Here is a 22,146-nt window from a genome sequence, read left to right as displayed (position 1 = left end):
GGACTGCCGGAGGGCAGCGAAGGAGCGGACACTGGCTCATAAGTGGCTCAGATGTTCGAGAAGCTGCTGGGAGAAGGGGCATTTGAATGGCCTTTGGAAGTGGACCGGGCAATCAGGGCGCTAATGAGGAAGTGTTTTCGTGGTATAAACTAAGCATGGGGAAGAGTGAGGTCTTTCCGATTCAGGCGAGGGGGCAGAAGAGATTAGGGAGATGCCGTTCATGGTGGTGGGGGTGGGAGCTTTCGGTACTTGGATTTTCAGGTGGTGCGGGGGTGGGAGCAGCTGAATAAGTTAAATTTGGCTCGGTTGGTAGAGCAGATGAAAGGGGACTTTAGGAGGTGGGATGCGCTCCCGTTGTCATTGGCGGGGAGAGTTCAGACAGCAAAAGAACCTCCCAAGGTTTTTGTTCGTGTTTCAGGGGGGTTTCGGGGACGGCAGCGGGCGGGGATTGAACGGTTTGGGGATGTGTTTACTGATGGCAGCTTTATGTGCTTGGAAGAGTTGGAGGAGGAATGTGAGCTGCCTGGTGGAAACGGGTTCCGTTATTTGCAAGTGAGGGACTTTGTGCGGAGGCAGGTATCGACCTTTCTGCAACTGCCACTCCAGGAGCTGCAAGATAAATGTGGTGTCAAAAGCGGGAGTAGGGATGGGGAAGGTAACCAAAGTTTATAAGTAGTTGATGGACTGGGAGGGTGCCCTGATAGGGGAAGTGAAGCGGAAATGGGAGGAAGAATTGGGTAGGGAGCTGGAGGCTGGGTTAGGAGAGGATGTCCTGAGGAGAGTTAATGCATCCTTGTCATACGCCAGGCTTAGCCTTATACAACTTAAGGTGGTCCACAGGGCACATATCACTGTGGCCCAGATGAGCAGGTTTTTTGAAGGGGTAGAGGATAGGTGTGGATGGTGCGCGGGTGGGCCCGCGAATCATGTCCACATGTTTTGGGCTTGTCCGAAACTTGGGAGATTGTGTCAGGGGTTTACCGACATTATGTTGGAGGTTCTGACGGTAAGGTTGGTCCCTAGTCCAGAGGTGGCGTTTTTTGATGTGTCAGAAGACCCGGGGATCCAGGGGGCGAGAGAGGCCGATGCCTTGGCCTTTGCCTCCCTGGTAGCCCAGAGACGGATCTTGCTAGCATGGAGGGACTAGGATCTCCCTAAGTCAGGGGTGTGGGTGAATGACATGACTGGGTTTCTCAAGCCTAAGAAAATAAGTTTGCCCCGAGGGGCTCGATGGTAGGGTTTCCTAGAGTTGGCAGTTGTTTATAGACTTCTTTAGAAAGAACTATCCGGTCAATATGCATGTTAAAATCACCCATTATCATTGTGCTCTTCTCACAAGCCTTCAGTAGCTTGAATGCCTGGTGACCTCTGTACTACTTCAAATACCTGACTTAGCAGCATAAGGCCAAGACTAAATTTATGCAATGTACTGCCTAGGTGACTTTCAAGGTATAAATATCCCATGGTTTTTCAGTTGGGTTGGGTTCTGCTTCAGAGACAGAGCTGGAGTTTTCCCAATGTCTTGGCAAAATAAACTATCGTTCCTGAGATGGCGGGACTGACATATGAGGAGAGATTGAGTCGGTTAGGATTATATTCACTGGAGTTAAGATTGGGGGGGGGGGGGTCTGTCATGATAGGGAGATATTAGGCAGAAACAGGGTAAAAAAATGCAGCAGGAAATTTAGGGGTTAAATAGACTGAGGGAAAAGACAGCCGAGTCACAGGGATATGCCCACAGCCTGATTTACCGTGTCCCATTCAGACTGAACCTCCTTAGTGGGAATACACAGGATGTCCCGGTTTAGCCAGAATGATTCCACTCAAGGTCCACTGTCCTTCAGGACAACCTTGTTTGATAAGCCATTAGCCCATCACAGAATCTGATGACCTATCTGTCCATCAAAGGAAGGTTAGTTGCTTTTGAATGGCATAGCTCTGTTCTCATGTAGAAACGGAGGTGGGAATTTAGACAGCCAAGATAACGATAATTGATTCAAGCCTGGCCACCTCAGGGGAGAACCTTTGTTTGAGGGGCTGGGAAAAGCTTAGAGAGAGAGAGAGAGAAATGTTGCTTTGAACAGTTACACCAGAAGGCCATGGAAATCGACCAGAGAGGTTATGAGAGCTGTCACCGAGGCAAGCTTTGGAAAAGGGTTCTGAGTAAATGTCCAAGAGAAGAAAAATTGCTTTCAAAATGCAAGTATTGGCCTGTCTGTGTAAGCGGCATGGTTATTATGAGTGAGGTTTAATGGGAACTAGTGCGTTAAGGTTAAGAAACTGCATGTACTCGGTTAGTGTTAGAGCTGAAGTAAAAGTTTAAATATTGTTTTCTTTTCTTTCGTTGTATTAAGGTTTGTTAATAAACAAACCCTATTTCTTATATTATCATTCCTGGAACAAATCTATCTTTCCGCACTGCATTAAAACTTTAAAAAGTTATGGCATTTTGGTCCCGTCTCTTAAGTCACTGTTGAGAGCTGACCAGGCGTCCGTATCGGATCTCACAGAAACCTATAAAATCCTAGCAGGATTAGATAGGTTAGATGCAGGAAGGATATTCACGATGGTGAGAGAGTCCAGAACCAGGGTCACCATCTGACGATACGGGGTAGACCATTTAGGACAGAAATGAGGAGACATTTCTGAACCAAGAGAGTGGTGAGCCTGTGGAATTCACTACCCAGAAAGGTAGTTGAGGTCAAAACATTGTGTGCTTTCAAGAAGGTGTTAGGTTTAGCTCTTGGAGCGAAAGGGATCAAAACATTTAGTGGGAAGGCGGGAAGAGACTATTGAGTTGGATGATCAGCCGTGATCATAATAAATGGCGGAGAAGGCTCAAAGGGCCGAATGGCCTCCTCCAGCTCCTATTTTCTATGTTCTGTACCGGAGCCTCCTCAGAATATTTTGTATAAGAATCGGTTCCACAACAGAGCCGATGGTATAATTGAGGGGATCTGGTACTGGGGTGAGTAATGAGGTTGGGTTTTGTAGACAGTGAAGGGGCTTTCTATTGATATCCTATTCCATTTTACTCATAACAACACCTTTGGCGGTGCGATGCTGCTGGATGGGACCTTACATGAATCAAAACATCAAGAATTAAAGGCTACAGGAGTAAACCTAACACAAAATCTGGAGTTGAGGCCGATTAGGCCGCTGGGTGTTTTGTTCAAGCAAGCATCTTCCAGCAACTCCTGCAACTGACTAGGCCACTGGCATGTAAGCTTTTGCTTTCCTTTTGGAAAGGGGGGTGGGGGGGATTCAGATACTAGGCAAGTGTCAACCTCTTTAAATATTTCCTACACTACTATGCTATGTTAAAGACACAATATAAACGCCAATTGTTGCTGTTGCCTGCCGATTGAAGCTCAAAAACAGAAGCAATTAAGATCCACTCAGTAGTTCCTCCTCTCTGCCAAACAAAACATGATTAATAGCTCATTGGGAAGGAATCATGAAAGCAAATTCACCTAGCGACGCACTAATTTGTCATGAGCACATACCACCCACAATCATTGAACCAGTGCGCTAATTCGCTGTGGCCTTATTTGACATTTCAATATCCCACATGTTATTCCAAGAGTTGGAACACGCGTACAGATTAGAATAATAATAATCTTTATTAGTGTCATTAGTATGGTCAATATTTAAGAACTCAGTGACCAACCTAAATGAGTATGCCACCACCATCACAGACTTCATCAGCAAATGTGTGGACGACTGCATGCCAAAGAAAACAATACGTACGTTCCCCAACTGGAAACCATGGCTTAATCGGGAGATTGACTCCCTACTGAAGGACAGGTTTGAGGTGTTCAAGTCAGGCGACCCTGACCAATACAAGAAATCCAGGTACGAACTCCGCAAAGCCATCCGGGGATGCCAAGAGAGAATATCAGACCAAGCTAGAGTCACAGACTCGTGTTACAGACTCTCGGCGGTTGTGGCAAGGCCTAAACAACATAACAGCTACAAAGCGAAGCCAAGCAGCATCTCCGGCAGCAGCGTACCCCTCCCAATGAACTCAATGCATTCTATGCTCGGTTTGAGCAGGAAACCATTGATCCGTTATCAAGTGCCCCAGCAGCCCAAAACACACCCATACCCACCGTCACCGCTTCCGAAGTCAGATCGGCTTTCCTGAAAGTGAACCCTCGGAAGGCGACAGATCCCTGGTCGTACATTCAGAGCCTGCGCGGACCAGCTGGCAGATGTGTTCACGGACATCTTTAATCTGTCCCTACTCCGCTCGGAGGTCCCCACCTGCTTCAAGAAGACCACCATAATAATAATCTTGATTGTCACAAGTAAGCTTACACTAACGCTACAATGAAGTTACTGTGAAAAGCCCATCGTACCGATGCCAAAGAAGAACCAGGCAACGTGCCTCAATGACTACCGTCCAGTGGCCCTGACATAAATCGTAATGGAAGTGCTTCGAGAGGTTGGTCATGAAGCACATCAACTCCATACTCCCAGAACGCCTAGATCTACTGCAATTCGCATTCCGCCGCAACCACAGCAGACGCCATCTCCCTGGCCCTACATTCATCCCTGGAGCATCTCGACAACAAGGACTCCGACATCAGACTCCTATTTATTGACTGCAGCTCTGCCTTCAGTACCATAATCCCAGGTAGGCTCATAGCAAAGCTCCAAAACCTAGGACTTGGCTCCCCACTCTGCAACTGGTTCCTCGACTACCTGACCCACAGACCACAATCAGTAAGAATAAACAACAACACCTCCTCCACAATAGTTCTCAATACCGGGGCCCTGCAAGGCTGCATACTTAGCCCCCTACTATACTTCCTGTACACACACGACTGCGTGGCAAAATTTGGTTCCAATTCCATCTACAAGTTTGCTGGCGACACGACCATAGTGGGTCGGATCTCGAAGAACAATGAGTCAGAATACAGGAGGGAGGCAGAGAACCTAGTGGAGTGGTGCAACAATAATAATCTCTCCCTCAATGCCAGCAAAACAAAAGAGCTGGTCATTGACTTCAGGAAGCAAAGTACTGTACACACCCCTGTCAGCATCAACGGGGCCGAGGTGGAGATGGTTAACAGCTTCAAATTCCGAGGGGTGCATATCACCAAAAATCTGGCCTGGTGCACTCACATCGACGCTACCACCAAGAAAGCACAACTGCACCTATACTTCCTCAGGAAACTAAGTAAATTTGGCATGTCCACACTGACTCTTACCAACTTCTACAGATGCACCATAGAAAGCATCCTATCGGGCTGCATCACAGCCTGGTATGGCAACTGCTCGGCCCAGGACCGTAAGAAACTTCAGAGAGTCGTGAACACAGCCCAGTCTATCACACAAACCTGCCTCCCATCCATTGACTCCATCTACACCTCCCGCTGCCTGGGGAAAGCAGGCAGCATAATCAAAGACCCCTCCCACCGTCTTACTCGCTCTTCCAATTTCTTCCATCAGGCAGGAGATACAAAAGTTTGAGAACACGCAGAAACAGATTGAAAAACAGCTTCTTCCTCGCTGTTACCAGACTCCTAAACGACCCTCTTATGGACTGACCTGATTAATATTACACTCCTGTATGCTTCATCTGATGCCGGTGCTTATGTAGTTACATTGTATACCTTGTGTTGCCCTATTATGTATTTTCTTTTATTCCCTTTTCGTCCCATGTACTTAATGATCTGTTGAGCTGCTCGCAGAAAAATACTTTTCACTGTACCTCGGTTCACGTGACAATAAACAAATCCAATCCAATCCAACAGTTTGGAGTACCATAGCACAAAAATAACTTATTCAGTTGCATTAAATTAACAATAAATCCTTCAAAAAGCCATTTCATTTCAGATTACAAAGCTCAAAAAAGCAGTGTATGCGGAAGTTTCCAATTTCTGGGAAAAATAATTAGAACAATAAATATTAGCATGTTGGCACATCCAATATAAATTCAAGGTTGTTATCAGCAGCACAGACCCTTAGTCCATCTAAGAAAATGCATTTTATTGCTACTTCCAATACTGTATTAATAGGCTAGAGCTTGTTCCACCCAGCGCTGGTTCAAATATGCAACAAAAAAAAGAAAAGGCCAATTTGGTCCATCCATATATGGTGCAGACTGTTTTCACGAACATCCACCACCCAGCCCCTCACCACCCTTAATCACCTGGCAAAGATGAAAAGGAAAAAAGGGTAAAGAATAAGCCTTGGCCTGGTTCGAAAATAACTCTAAGGGAACTCAGAGCACTTCCAGCTCCATTTGAAAGACAAGTAGTGAATCCATACATTGTGCACGTTATAAATGTAACCTGGAAGTTGATCTTCAGTATATTCTCGTCAACCTGCAATCTATTATTTCCTCTAAATTGCCAACTTCACAAACATCTTTGTAGTACATTATGAAATGTAGTGCTACTATCTATGTTTTAACTATTATACTACAACATTACTTTGGGAAATCACAATGCCACTATTTATTTTTGGGTGACACAAAAGTGATATTTAATTGATGGACTTAACAGTGACTCTTAAAAGTGCTGAGGGGGCAGCACGGTGGCGCAGTGGTTAACGGCGCCGAGGTCCCAGGTTCGATCCCGGCTCTGGGTCACTGTCCATGTGGAGTTTGCACATTCTCCCAGTGTGTGCCTGGGTTTCGCCCCCACAACCCAGCCTGGGTTTCGCCCCCACAACCCAAAGATGTGCAGGGTAGGTGGATTGGCCACGCTAAATTGCCCCTTAATCGGAAAAAACAAATTGGGTACTCTAAATTTATAAGAAAATAAAAAATAAATAAAAGTGCCTCCAATTCCAAACATAAAATCAATGGTACTACAGAAATTACCCACTGCTAAAGTTACATTTACTTGAAAAGGAAGACTATAATTCTACACCACAGATATGCAAACTTTTCTCCCATCAGACAGAATTGTTGAGTTTGCCAACTAAACAAAGCAACAACCTCCCCACCTCCCACCCTGCTGAGCCCCACAACGCAAATGACCAGAAGATACTGTACTGGCAATATAAATACTTTTCTGGACAAAAAAGATTTTCTGCCGCAAACTTCCTATCAGATATACAACACAGTTTTATCTTAAATACGTTTTTCATTGCACCATTCCTTATTTGCTTTTGGTCAATTTTATTTACAGTGTAAACTACACTCCAGCAATACTGTGGTAAATGATTGGAAAACATAGTTCTGAACAGAATCACTGCATCGCAGTTTCATAAAGATTTGAAGGTAGGATACAATTACAAAATGTAATTCTACCTTTCTTGAAATACATTTTTATCAATCAGAACTAAAAATGTTGTTAGGTTGCTAAGTTGCTTGAAGTTATTCTAAACAACACAAGATGAGTCGTAACTCAATTATCTACTTCCTTAAATAGGGCTTTTTTTGTTTCCTCTCTGGACTCTTTAGAGATTAATTATTTTGCTATCATTCCTTGTCCACCAATATCTTTGAAGTTTCAGACGAAAATGTCATAATTTTTCTACCGACATCTTAGTATTCTTTTCTATTAATCCAGTAATATGAAAGTAGAGTCCACAAGTAGATCTTGGTCCAGTAATTTTGCTACACAAAGGACTCGCAGACATGGGCCAGGATTCTCCGAGTCCGTTCCGGATTGGAGAATTGCCGGTCACTCCGGATATTCCCGCCACACCGCTCCGACACCGGGACGCAATTCTTCGGCGACCGGAGAATCGGCGGCAGTCACGTGCGCGCGGTTGACGCGGCGGCAGTCGGGGGCCGTTGAAAACGCGGCAATTCTCCACGGTTGACCGGACGAGTTCCGCCGGCGTGGTTCCGACTGGTACCACCCGGCGGGAGGTCGGACCCGCGGCCGCAGTGGCCATCCTGGTAGGGGTGGGATGGGGGAAATCAGACTCCGGGGGGGGGGGGGGGGGGGGGGGGGTCTGCACGACGGCCAGGCCCGCAAATTCGGCGGGCGCATGCGATCTGGAGGGGACCTACTTACTTCCGCGCGGGCCCGCTGTGTGGCTCCGCCATGTTGCGCTGTGCCGGCACGTGAACGACCATCACGCGCATATGCGGACCCGCGCCAGCAGTACAGGGCCGCGTATCAGCGCCGGAGCAACGAGCAGCACTCCAGCGCTGTGCTGGTTCCCTGTATCGCTGGGCCAAAAGGCCCGTTGACGCCGGCGTGCAACACTCCGGTGTTTACGCTGGCGTCAACAATTGGCCGGGATTTTCTAAAATCCCGGCCATGGTGTCACAGACCTGAGATATGTGGGGCCAGGGGCAACAGTGATCTGGGAGGTTAGACAGGACTTCGGGAGGAGCACTCACTTTGTAGGTCACAGGTAATCACAAGGTCTGGCTTTCGACGTTAGCCAGTGTTGCCGCAAGCTACCTCAGGGCAAACCAAGCTTACAAAGTGGCCATAAATAAACCTCACACCTGTCCCATATTTTGCACATTGCACACTTCTACTGCACAGATAAATTTATAAACCCTTGTATTTCATATCCTGAAAGGTGCGCCCTGTTCAAAGGGTAGGGCACCCTAGTTGAATTCAGGGATTCAATCCAAATTGACCAACCTAACAGAAAAGGCCCATTTAGCACTTACAGGAGAGATAATAGAGACATGAGACATAAAACAACACTGATCTGACCAACCATCAGATGTGGGTGTAGCACAATAGTGTCCAATAGAAATTGCTGACCAGTCATTGATGCAACAGTGGAAATGTTATTTGAGCCACATGCACTAATTTTAGTAGAAAATGCCTTCCATTATGCAACTAAATTAGAATTGGCAATCCTCCCGGAATGGCCAGGAGGTACCTCCTGGACTCAGCATCAATCCCCTGGCAGGTTTTCAAAACAACCTGGGAGATTTGAAAAAGACAAAGGGCTCAGTTTTACCCCTCCTTGTACCAGGATTGTTTCGCTACATTATCCAGGGAAAAATGCAAATTTCTGAATCATATAATTCATCCCACTTGGTACTTAAAAAACCCTGACAGGGCAGCACGGTGGTGCAGCGGTTAGCACTGCAGTCTCACGGCGCCGAGGTCCCAGGTTTGATCCCGGCTCTGGGTCACTGTCTGTGTGGAGGCAGCACGGTGGTGCAGTGGTTAGCACTGCAGTCTCACGGCACCGAGGTCCCAGGTTTGATCCCGGCTCTGGGTCACTGTCTGTGTGGAGGCAGCAGGGTGGTGCAGTGGTTAGCACTGCAGTCTCACGGCGCCGAGGTCCCAGGTTTGATCCCGGCTCTGGGTCACTGTCTGTGTGGAGTTTGCACATTCTCCCCGTGTCTGCGTGGGGTTCACCCCCACAACACAAAGATATGCAGGGTAGGTGGACTGGCCACGCTAAATTGCCCCTTAATTGGAAAAAATGAATTGGATACTCTAAATTTATAAAAAGACCCTGACAGGTAAATGTGACCAAGATTTGAAATTGCACATCGGCAGCATGTGAGCGAGATAGCTCACCAACAGAGACAGACGGAGGCTGGGCCAACAGGATGGAACCATAGTTCTGAGTCGCTGTTGAGCTGTGGGACTTAGTTTGTGCATTGAACTCTGCTGGGTTCTGCAAAAGGAGTGTGCGCCTCTGGCTGCTTTGTGCCGTGCATATGGGCACGAGATTAGAATAGTTAAATAACAATATTTCATCTCAGTTCAAGTAGTTCCATTGGAAGTGAGTTAGACCAACAAAGCTTTCTGTATCCAGGCTGAGATCTGTCTGCAAATTTAATTATTCATATATTACTGAATTGGGCGGGCAGTCAGAGGACTTCTATATAAGTTTAACATCACATCAGTTGCAGTTGTTGACAAATCTGATGCATTATCAACACAGTCAATTCAGTGTTGTTTTATTTGTTTTTACAGAATCACAGGATAATACAGTGCAGAAGAGGCCCTTCGGCCCATCGAGTCTGCACCGACACATGACAAACACCTGCCCGACCTAATCCCATTTGGCAGCAATTCGCACTTAGCCTTGAAAGTTATGACGTGCCAAGTGCTCATCCAGGTACATTTTAAAGGATGTGCGGCAACCCGCCTCTACCACCCTCCCAGGCCATCACCACCCTTTAGGTAAAGTAATTTTTCCCACACATCCCGCTAAACCTCCTGCTCCTCACCTTGAACAGGTGTTCCCTTCAACTAACGGGAACAGCTGCTCCGTATTCATTCTGTCCATGTCTCTCATAATCTTTCACATCTCGATCAGGTCACCCCTCAGTCTTCTCTGCTCCAACGAAAACAACCCAAGCCTATCCAAGATCTCTTCTTAACTTAAATGTTCCATCCCAGACAAGATCCTGGTGAATCTCCTCTGCACCCCCTCCAGTGCAATCACATCCTTCCTATAATGTGGCAACCAGAATTGCACACAGTACTCCAGCTGTGGCCTCACCAAAGTTCTATACAACTCCAACATGACCTGCCAGCTTTTGTAATCTATGCCTCAATTGATAAAGGCAAGTGCCCCATATGCCTTTTTCACCACCCTATTAACCTGCCCTCTCGTCTTCAGAGATTTATGGATAAACACACCAAGGTCCCTTTGTTCCTCGGAACTTCCCAGTGTCATGCCATTCATTGAATACTTTCATGTCAAATGTCTCCTTCCAAAAGGTGTATCACTTATACTTTTCAGGGTTAAATTCCATCTGCCACTTTTCTACCCATTTGACTATCCCGTCTAGATCTTCCTGTAACCCAAGACACTCAACCTCACTGTTAACCATCTGTCCAATCTTTGTTTCTTTAGCAAACTTACTGATCCCCTTCCCACACAGTCACCTGTGTCACTTATATAATTTATAAATAATAGGGGACCCAGCACAGATGCCTGTGGTACGCCACTGGACACTGACTTTCAGTCACTAAAGCAGCTGACTGTCATCACTTTCTGTCTCCTACAACTAAGCCAATTTTGATACCCTGTATCCCATGTGCATTTGCCTTCTTTATAAGCCTCCCATGTGGGAACTTATCAAAGGCTTTTCTGAAATCCATAGAAACTACATCAACTGCACTACCCTCATCTATACAACTAGTCACCTCCCCAAAAATGTAATCAAATTTGTTAGACATGATCTCCCTCTGACAAAGCCATGTTGACTATCCCTGATCAAACCTTGCCTCTCCAAGTGGAGGTAGATTCTCTCCTTCAGAATTTTCTCCAATAGTTTCTCTACAACTGAAGTGAGGCTCGCTGGTCTGTAGATCCCTGGTTTCGCTCTACAACCCATCTTAAATAGTGGGACCACATAGCTGTTCTCCACTCCGCTGGCACCTGCCCTGTGGCCAAAGAGGAATACAAAATTTGGGTCAGAGCCCCTGCAATCTCTTCCCTCGCCTCCCACAGCAGCCTGGGACACAATTCACCCGGACCTGGAGATTTGTCCACTTTTAAGCCTGCCAACACCTCCAATACCTTGTCATTTCATATGTCAATTTGCTCAAGAACCTCAGTCTCTCCCCACGAGTTCCATAACTACATCCTCATTTTCTTGGGTGAAGACGGATGTGAAGTATTCGTTCGACACCTCCCTCACCAATGTCCTCTAGCTCCACCCAGATTTTGCCCTTGGCCCCAAACTGGCCCTACTCTTTCCCTGGTTATCCTCTTCTCATTGATATACTTAGAGAATATCTTAATATTCTCTAAAGCCTGTAAGAAACTAGATCATGAAGTCAGCGTGACTAAGGGGAAGAGTAGGCAGGGAGGAGATGATGAACGCAAAGGGACTGGTGGTCTGTGGTGCATTTGTTTTAACGCAAGAAGTGTAGTAGGTAAGGCAGATGAACCTAGGGCTTGGATTAGTACCTGGGAGTATGATGTTATTGCTATTACTGAGACTTGGTTGAGGAAAGAGCATGATTGGCAACTAAATATCCCAGGATATCAATGCTTCAGGCGGGATAGAGAGGGAGGTAAAAGGGGTGGAGGAGTTGCATTACTGGTCAGAGAGGATATCACAGCTGTGCTGAAGGAGGGCACTATGGAGGACTCGAGCAGTGAGGCGATATGGGCAGAGCTCAGAAATAGGAAGGGTGCGGTAACAATGTTGGGGCTGTACTACAGACCTCCCAACAGCGAGCGTGAGATAGAGGTACAAATATGTAAACAGATTATGGAAAGATGTAGATGCAACAGGGTGGTGGTGATAAGAGATTTTAATTTTCCCAACACTGACTGGGATACACTTAGTGTCAGAGGTCTAGATGGAGCAGAATTTGTAAGGAGCATCCAGGAGGGTTTTCTAGAGCCGTATGTAAATAGTCCAACTCGGGAAGGGGCCATACTGGACCTGGTGTTGGGGAATGAGCCCGGCCAGGTGGTTGAAGTTTCAGTCGGGGATTACTTGGGGAATAGTGATCACAATTCCGTAAGTTTTAGAATACTCATGGACAAGTGTGCTAAATTGGGGGAAGGCCATCTATACCAAAATTCGGCAGGAGCTGGGGAATGTGGATTGGGAGCAGCTGTTTGAAGGTAAATCCACATTTGATATGTGGAAGGCTTTTAAAGAGAGATTGATTAGAGTGCAGAACAGACATGTCCCTGTGAAAATGAGGGATAGAAATGGCAAGATCATGGAACCATGGATGACAGGTGAAACTGTGAGTCTAGCTAAGAGGAAAAAGGAAGCATACACAAGGTCTAGGCGACTGAAGACAGATGAAGCTTTGTAAGAATATCGGGAATGTAGGACCAATCTGAAACGAGGAATTAAGAGGGCTAAAAGGGGTCATGAAATATCTTGAGCAAACAGGGTTAAGGAAAATCCCAAAGCCTTTTATTCATATATAAGGAGCAAGAGGGTAACTAGAGAAAGGGTTGGCCCACTCAAGGACAAAGGAGAAAAGTTATCCGTGGAGTCAGAGAAAATGGGTGAGATTCTTAACGAGTACTTTGCATCGGTATTCACCGAGGAGAGGGACATGACGAATGTTGAGGTGAGGGATAGATGTTTGATTACTCTAGGTCAAGTCAGCATAAGGAGGGAGTATGTGTTGGGTATTCTAAAAGGCACCAAGGTGGACAGGTCCCCAGGTCCGGATGGGATCTATCCCAGGTTACTGACGGAAGTGAGAGAGGAAATAGCTGGGGCCTTATCAGATATCTTTGCAGCATCCTTGAACACGGGTGAGGTACCAGAGGACTGGAGAATTGCTAATGTTGTCCCCTTGTTAAAGAAGGGTAGCAGGGATAATCCAGGTAGTTATATCCCGGTGAGCCTGATGTCAGTGGTAGGGAAGCTGCTGGACAAGATACTGAGGGTTAGGATCTATTCCCATTTGGAAGAAAATGGGCTTATCAGTGATAGACAACATGGTTTTGTGCAGGGAAGGTCATGTCTTATAAACCTAATAGAATTCTTTGAGGAAGTGACAAAGTTGATTGATGAGGGAAGGGCTGTAGATGTCATATACATGGACTTAAGTAAGGCGTTTAATAAGGTTCCCCACGGTAGGCTGATGGAGAAAGTGAAGTCTCATGGGGTCCAGGGTGTACTAGCTAGATGGATAAAGAACTGACTGGGCAACAGGAAACAGAGAGTAATAGTGGAAGGGTGTTTCTCAAAATGGAGAACTGTGACCAGTGGTGTTTCACAGGGATCCGTGCTGGGACCACTGTTGTCTGTGATATACATAAATGATCTGGAGGAAGGTATAGGTGGTCTGATTAGCAAGTTTGCAGATGACACTAAGATTGGTGGAGTAGCAGAAAGTGAAGGGGACTGTCAGAGAATACAGCAGAATATATATAGATTGGAGAGTTGGGCGGAGAAATGGCAGATGGAGTTCAATCCGGGCAAATGCGAGGTGATGCATTTTGGAAGATCCAATTCAACAGCGAACTATACGGTAAATGAAAAAGCCCTGGGGAAAATTGATGTACAGAGAGATCTGGGTGTTCAGGTCCATTGTACCCTGAAGGTGGCTGCGTAGGTCGATAGAGTGGTCAAGAAGGCATACGGCATGCTTTCCTTCATCAGAGGGGGTATTGAGTACAAGAGTTGGCAGGTCATGTTACAGTTGTATAAGACTTTGGTTCGGCCACATTTGGAATACTGCGTACAGTTCTGGTCACCACATTACCAAAAGGATGTGGATGCTTTGGAGGAGGTGCAGAGGTTCACCAGGATGTTGCCTGGTATGGAGGGCACTAGCTATGAAGAAAGGTTGAGCAGATTAGGATTATTTTCATTAGAAAGACGGAGGTTGAGGGGGGACCTCATTGAGGTCTACAAAATCATGAGAGGTATAGACAGAGTGGGTAGCAAGAAGCGTTTTCCCCCAGAGTGGGGGACTCAAATACTAGGGGTCACAAGTTCAAGGTGAGAGGGGAAAAGTTTAAGGGAGATATGCGTGGAAAGTTCTTTACGCAGAGGGTGGTGGGTGCCTGGAACGCATTGCCGGCGGGGGTGGTAGAGGCGGGCACAGTAGCGTAACTTAAGAGGTATCTAGACAGATACATGAATGGGCAGGGAGCAGAGGGATACAGATCCTTAGAAAATAGGCAACAGTTTTAGATAGAGGATCTGGATCAGCACAGGCTTGGAGGGCCGAAGGGCCTGTTCCTGCGCTGTAATTTTTCTTTGTTCTATTTACTCTACTTTTCCCAGCCAGAGCTTTTTCATTTCCCCTCTTTGTTCTCCTAATTGCTTTCTTAAGCTCCATCCTACATTTTCTGTACTCCATTAATGCCTCCGTTGATTTGCTCCCTTTGTATTTGCTAAAAGGCTCTCTTTTCCTTCTCATCATAGAATTTACAGTACAGAAGGAGGCCATTCGGCCCATCGAGTCTGCACCGGCTCTTGGACAGAGCACCCTACACAAGGTCAACGCCTCCACCCTATCCCCAGTAACCCCACCCAACACTACGGGCAATTTGGACACTAAGAGCAATTTTTCATGGCCAATCCACCTAACCTGCACATCTGAACATCTCTGGTCATCAATAGCTCTCCGAGCTTGTTACTCCTTCCTTTCACCTAGAGGGTACATGTGGGCCTGTATGCTCCCCATTTCCTATTTGAATGCCCCATACAGCTCTTCTGCAAATTTCACCACAAGTAACTCCTCCCAGTCTACCTTGGCCAGATCCTGCCTTATTTTACTAAAATCCGCTCTCCCCCAATCCAAAACCTTTTTTTGTAACTTGTCTATTTCACTGTCAAGCTTAAATTGTACTATGTTGTGATCGCTATCATTAAAATGCTCCCCCACCAACACCTCAACCACCTATCTGGCTTCATTCCCCAGAATTAAGTCCAGTACTGTGCCGTCTCTTGTTGAACCCTCTACATAAGGACCTTAAACGTTCTCCTGTATACATTTTAAGAACTCGACTCCATCTAAGCCCTTAACACGATGATTGTCCCAACTAATGTTGGGAAAGTTGAAATCACCTAATATAATTACCCTGTTGATATTATTTTTACACACCTCCATGAACTGTGCACATATTTCTCCTCAATTTCCCGCTGACTATCTGGGGGGTTTATGATAAACACCTCGCAACGTGGTCGTCTTTATTCCCAAGCTCTACTGACAAAGATTCATTTGATGCCCCCTCCAAGATATCATCTCTCCTGACTGAAGTAACTGATTCCTTAACTAATAATGCAATGCCTCCTCCTCTTTTACCCCCTCCTCTGTATCGCTTGAAGATTCTATATCCTGGGATGTTGAGCTGCCAATCCTGCCCCTCCCTCAACCACGTATCGATGATGGCTACTATATCACAATTCCACGTGCCTATCCTCACCTTTAATGTCCCTGAATCTCGGGACATTGAACATCTAGGATTAGACTTGGAAGCCAGAATTAAACATTTAAAAGACCATGAGGTCTAGTGGGGAAGAGAAAAGGGATACAAAATAGAAAAATAAATGTCCAAAGGCTGAATCTGGGAGAATGGTCAAGGGAAGTAGGTTGAGATGGCAGGGTGGTTGAGGAATTGGGCCATTGAAGAAATTCAAATCTCATGCCATGCCACTTGCTTCCACCAATATCTCCTGGAATATGTTCAGACAGAATTTACTAAAGTATTAGTGTGCTTCACGTGTATATTTACTCAACATCTAACAACACCATTCAGTAACAATTAAGAAATCAGATAGCACATGCAATCTGCTTTTCATTTCAGCATTTTACTAACAAATGCACAAAAGTGTTAAGACATGCATACATTATGGGATAAGGTGCATTGTGATCCCATGCTCAACAACATTTTATGTGGCTTGTTTTGTAGAAATTAAGTTTTCCATATCTGGATTTCTAGCAAACTACATTTGGCTAATGACTATCACTCGACAACACTGGTGTAGACACAGTAACTGATAGTCAGTGTTCAACAAGTACTGATGCTGCTGTAACAGATTGTAGATAAATCCCACAACTTGATGGTCTACATCAGAAGATCCTGAGGAAAGTGAGAATGAAGGCCCTAATAATAAAAGTTTCCGAAATTCTGAAAGAAGATGATAACAGAGGACTGAAAGGTAGCAAACGAAACGGTGCTTCCACAAAAGGGAAGCAGGGACGAGGTGAGAATTTATAAACCAGCCATTGCTACTTCAGTTGAAGGTAAAAGTCTACATTAAATTATTTTTAAAATTTAGAATACACAATTATATATTTTTTCCAATTAAGGGGCAATTTAGCATGGCCAATCCACCTAATCTGCACATCTTTGGGTTGTGGGGGTGAAACCCATGCAGACCCAGGGAGAATATGCAAACTCCACACGGACAGTGACCCAGGGCCGGGATTCAAACCCGGGTCCTCAGTGCCATTGTCCCAATGTTAACCACTGCGCCACGTGCCACCCAAGTCTACATGAATTTTGCAAAGTTCTTAACATTTGAAGAACTGTGAACTAATCAAGGAAATCCAGCAGGAGTCAGAGAATTGAAAAATAGCATCGAATAGAATTCTTGGGACAAATAATAAAGGAACTACAATGGATATGGTACATAAGAATTCAAAGGGGGTATTAACCAATAACAGCCTGAAGGCAACAATATAACAAGGAATTGAAAGAAATTTACCCAAATGGATGGACAGATAGATGAAGGAATAAAATAACATAGTCTCAAAGCAGACATTGCAACAAATGGTGTTCCACAGGGATCTGTGTTGGAGTTGGTTTCAGTATTTAGGTTAAAGAAAACTTACATCTGTACACATTTCCTCTCTACAAAACTATTTCCTATTACCCAATCACACTTCTTTTAACTTTTTCCATTCCAAATCCTTACTCCACATTTATAATGGGAACTGCCAACTGTCTTATAGTCTTGCATCTATTTTTCTCTCAATTTGCATTGCAGAAAAAGTCCTGTGCTCCAAACAACTCTATTTCCCAAATTGCCATTTAACTACATATATTAAATATCAAAACATTATACAGAAATAAAGACTTTAGAATCAAGACCAAATTATAACTGCATGCTGTTGCAATTAACTTCCACCCTGTCACTCTTGTTTACCAGAACACTGCTCCAACAAGGGGAGAGGACTAATTTATATGATTATCTGAATTATGAATGGAAAGGGCAATATTGAAATTTGTTCATGACACACATTTGCAGGATGTGGCAAATTATGATAAAGACTATGAAAGATAGGAGAACAAATGTTTGGTTACCAAGATAAGCAACATGTGCAGAACAGCACAGAAAAATGTAAACTAAGAGTAGAGAGAGGAAATAACCTTCAAATGATTAGTGGAGTGGAGGAACAGGGAGCTCATGGTGTGCAGAAAAATAAGTCATTAAAAGCCATAAGTGCAGATAGAGAATCAAGGGAAATCATAGATGTTTACAGGAAAATAAGGCTATTCAGCCCATTTAGTCTTGCCAGCTCTCAGCAAAAGCAATTCAGCTAGTTCCCGCCCCCAACATTTTCCCTTAGCCCTGGAATTTATTTTCCCATCCCACTTGAAAGCCATGATTGAACCGACCTCCACCATGCTTTCAGGCAAAGCAGTCAACATCATAACTCCTATCTAAACAAAAGGTTTTGTCTCATAATTTAAATCTGTCTCCTCTGGTTCAAGGCTCTGCCAACAATGGGAAGAGTTTTTCTCCCTGCTCAGCCTTGACCACTATCAAATTTCCTCTCAACCTTCTCTTCTCTAAAGTGAACTCCAGCCTCTCCTACCTATCCTCATTACTGATTTCCCCCATCCCTGGAATTATATTTGTACATCTTTTCAGCACCCTCTCTGAAACCTTCACATTTTTCCTACAGTAGGTGCCCAGAATTGAACACAATGCTAGGTTGAGGCCTAATCATTGTTTTATAAAGGTTCATCGTAACCTCCTTGCTTTTGTACGCAAATTAGGGTTAGGGTTAGCTCTATTTATAAAGCTCAGGATGCCGAATGCTTTAATAACTGCTTTGTCAACCTGCCCTACACTCTTCAAGACCCCCAGCTCTCTCTGCTCTTGCACCCACTTTAGAATGATATCTATTAGTTTATATTGTCTTTTCTTGTTATTCCTACTGAAATGTATCACTTTGCACAACTTCACAAAAAATGTCATCTGTTATGTGCCCATCTGCCTATCATTATGCTCCTCACAGTTCGTTATACTTTCAAGTTTTGTCATCTGCAAATTTTGAAATTACGCCCTGCACACCAAAGTCCAAGTCATTAATGTGACACTATGTAAAAAGCAAAATAGAATTATTAGTATTGTACCGGTGGGAAAAATAATACAAAAGCAAGGGCGTACATTGTTGACTTTTAGAAGACCTAAATGGGGCTGCAGGAATTTGATTTACTGTTTTGGGCACCCCAGTACAGGAAGGATAGTCAATCTATGTCAAAGATGCAATGAAAATTAACTGGTATGTTGCAAGGGCTGAGGGGGTCACAGAAGAAAGACTTCTGAAATTACAATTTCCTCCCACCACCCGAAATTAGAGCCTAGAGAACAAAAAAAAGAGTTGTTTGATTGCGGACAATGCTCGGCACAACATCGAGGGCCGAAGGGCCTGTTCTGTGCTGTACTGTTCTATGTTCTATGACATATTAAGGATAAGTTAGCAATGGATTGTTTCCATCACTATTTTGCAAGCAAAACAATAAAAAAGGAGGAAAATAATTGCAAGAAAATTGAAAAGGTGATTTTTTAAAATATCTACACCTAGGTATATTTTGAGTAAGTTTTTTTCAAAAGGAGATGGTGTTGCTTTTTTAAAAAGCCAAATTGAAAGTCGACAGAAAGTAAGGAGAGTGGAATGAGACTAAGTAGGTTATGTGGTCATGATGCTGCAGACTTGGGCTGAACAGTCTGGCTCTTCTGCAAAATTCCACAGTTTTATCTCATATCTGTTAACCTTTATTGTTGGCCTTTATTGGTAGAGGGATTGAGTTCCGGAGTCAGGAGGTCATGTTGCAGCTGTACAGAACTCGGGTACGGCCGCATTTGGAGTATTGCGTACAGTTCTGGTCACCGCATTATAGGAAGGACGTGGAAGCTTTGGAACGGGTGCAGAGGAGATTTATCAGGATGTTGCCTGGTATGGAGGGAAAATCTTATGAGGAAAGGCTGATGGACTTGAGGTTGTTTTCGTTGGAGAGAAGAAGGTTAAGAGGAGACTTAATAGAGGCATACAAAATGATCAGGGGGTTGGATAGGGTGGACAGTGAGAGCCTTCTCCCACGGATGGAAATGGCTGGCACGAGGAGACATAACTTTAAACTGAGGGGTAATAGATATAGGACAGAGGTCAGAGGTAGGTTCTTTACGCAAAGAGTAGTGAGGCCGTGGAATGCCCTACCTGCTACAGTAGTGAACTCGCCAACATTGAGGGCATTTAAAAGTTTATTGGATCAACATATGGATGATAATGGTATAGTGTAGGTTAGATGGCTTTTGTTTCGGTGCAACATCGTGGGCCGAAGGGCCTGTACTGCGCTGTATTGTTCTATGTTCTATGTTCTAGATGCATGTCTAAGGATCTAATGATTTCACCTGCAGTGAACCGATTACTGGCAAACAGTGTACTCGTGCTATCATAGGAACAAATTTAATAGTTATACTACAATACCTGCCTTTGATCAATAAACAAACATGATGCACAGCACGAGCATCACCACTGCGTTTACAATACAGGAAGAAATCTCACAGACAAGGGGTTAACTGCCAGCATGGTCATTTTAAATGTTAGCCAGGAAGTAGCGTCCACATGAGAAAAAAAATCATGAAACAAAAAATAGAAGTACTAATGGAAAATCTATATTTGAAAACATGAATTTGTATGTCCTTAGATGTGCCATCTGCTGTTTCCAGCATTTTCTGCTTTGCTTCATAGTTCCAGCATTTTCAGTTTTCTGGGTTTTTTTTTAATTGTTTCATCTTCAACAGTGCTTAGGACAAATAAATTCCAGAATCATTTCAAATTAACAGGGGACTGGAGTTATATATCCCAAGGTGTGGAAGACATAGACCCTAGGAGAAGGTCTACAAGGTCAAACCCGTTAACTTATATGTTGCTTCAAGAACCTAAATCACTTTTTTTTAAAATACAATATTCCAATTCTGGATCTAATCTTCCTAATCTTTCAAAAGTAATCAGCGAAAACTTCAGAACTGTCACCCATCCCTACTGATTTATTATTAAACCTTAGCTTGTTTCTAGAACATGTTCCTCTCAATTTCACACAACAAATTCAGAGAGGACAGTATTCTGCAGCTTATCTTTCCATCCGGAGTTATTGTATGTTTGGTGCAGTTTGGGAGGGATTTAAAAGTAAGGCAACGAGCCGGGCTTGTCTTTACCTTGTTGAGGTGGGGGTTGCGAGTGACCTCGTAGCCCCGCGTTTTGATGTGAGGTTTGTGGCCGGGGCCTGGGCCGCTGCTGCTCCCTCTCTCCGCCCCGCAGTCCCTCCGGATTCCCACAGCCGCCACCCGGCCGACGGCCCGCCGACAGAGCACCATCGCGCTCATGTTCCTCGCCGCGTTCATCTGCAAGAAAGCCGGCACAAAGAGGGGTTGAGAAACACGGGAGAGGGGGTCGAATCCTCGCCGCGGCCCAGACTGAGAATCACTCCCTCACCTTCCGACCCTGTCCCAGCGGCTGCTCCAGTCACAGTGAGAGGAGCCCAGTGCACTCACTGAGATGCCTGACTTGACAGCTCCCAGTTATTGATGCCCAGCCGGGCCAAGGTTCGCTCGTTATTAGCCTGCAGATTGCACTGGTTGCTCTCCCGGCTCTGCTCCAATCACATGGCACCGCTGCTGTTCACTCAGCCTCTCTCTGAACCTTTGCAGAGCTTCTTCAGTGTGAGGGCAGGCTGAAAGAGTTCACTTCAGAAACTGCATGTTCCTGTTTTTGCACTCTGATTCATTTTGAGCCGAGGGTAGGGGCAGACGTGGCAATCCCCCACCCAATTGGAAGGTTTGCATTTCGGTTTTCACCTAGTGGTGGGTGATGGCAAACAAATTGAGAAAGGTTCGCCAAACATAGGCCCCATATGCTCTTCGGGTATTGGTGCATCCTTGAGCATTCTGTGAGATAGGTCAAATTTGTGTGCGACCACCAACTGGACCATGCACATGTGTGCACCTTTCCCAGGGAACATGTATGACAGCTACATCATGGGGCATTCGGAGATCCCCAGCATCTTCAAGCACCACCCAGGATGATAGGTTGGCTCTTGGGGGTTAAGTGGGCGGCATGGTGGCACAGTGGTTAGCATTGTTGCTTCACAGCACCAGGGACCCGCGTTCGATTCCTGACGTTGGTCACTGTACGGAGTCTGTACATTCTCCCAGTGTCTGTGGGTTTCCCAGTTGTTGGTGATGCTGTTGATATTGTCTTGGCAGTTAGTGATGTTCACCATCTTGACTTGGAAATGTATCACTGTTGCTGGGTCAAAATCCTTTCCAATTCCCTTCCTAACAACTGAAGATGTACCTATACCACAGCGACTACCGAGGCTCAAGAAGGCAGCTCACCACCACCTTCTCAAGGGCATGAAGAATGGGCAATAAATGCTGGCCTAGCCAGCGACTTCCACATCCCATAAATTCATGATTTTTAAAAGTCCGCTAGAAGGAGGTCAACGCTTCAACAAGCATGCCAAATCTCTGCCTGAGTTGTTGAAAGGACAGACTACATGTAC

At 45.1% G+C, this 22,146-nt stretch overlaps 1 protein-coding gene across 1 annotated transcript in view; it reads right to left on the bottom strand.

Moving 5' to 3' along the window:
- The window catches only part of LOC140391720 (NADP-dependent malic enzyme-like), a 214,950-nt gene extending 193,596 nt beyond the window's left edge, over positions 1-21,354 (bottom strand). Inside the window, exons 1-2 of the mRNA XM_072476489.1 lie at positions 21,078-21,354; positions 20,801-20,986 (exon numbers count right to left, since the gene is read on the bottom strand). Coding sequence (XP_072332590.1) covers positions 20,801-20,986 — 186 coding nt within the window. The 5' untranslated portion in view covers positions 21,078-21,354. The remainder of the gene's footprint in view (positions 1-20,800; positions 20,987-21,077) is intronic.
- Positions 21,355-22,146: the final 792 nt, after the last annotated feature.

The sequence above is a fragment of the Scyliorhinus torazame genome, chromosome 15, assembly GCF_047496885.1.
Source record: "Scyliorhinus torazame isolate Kashiwa2021f chromosome 15, sScyTor2.1, whole genome shotgun sequence".
In the NCBI taxonomy this organism is placed as follows: Eukaryota; Metazoa; Chordata; class Chondrichthyes; order Carcharhiniformes; family Scyliorhinidae; genus Scyliorhinus; species Scyliorhinus torazame.
This window is presented reverse-complemented; position numbering and strand designations above follow the sequence as displayed.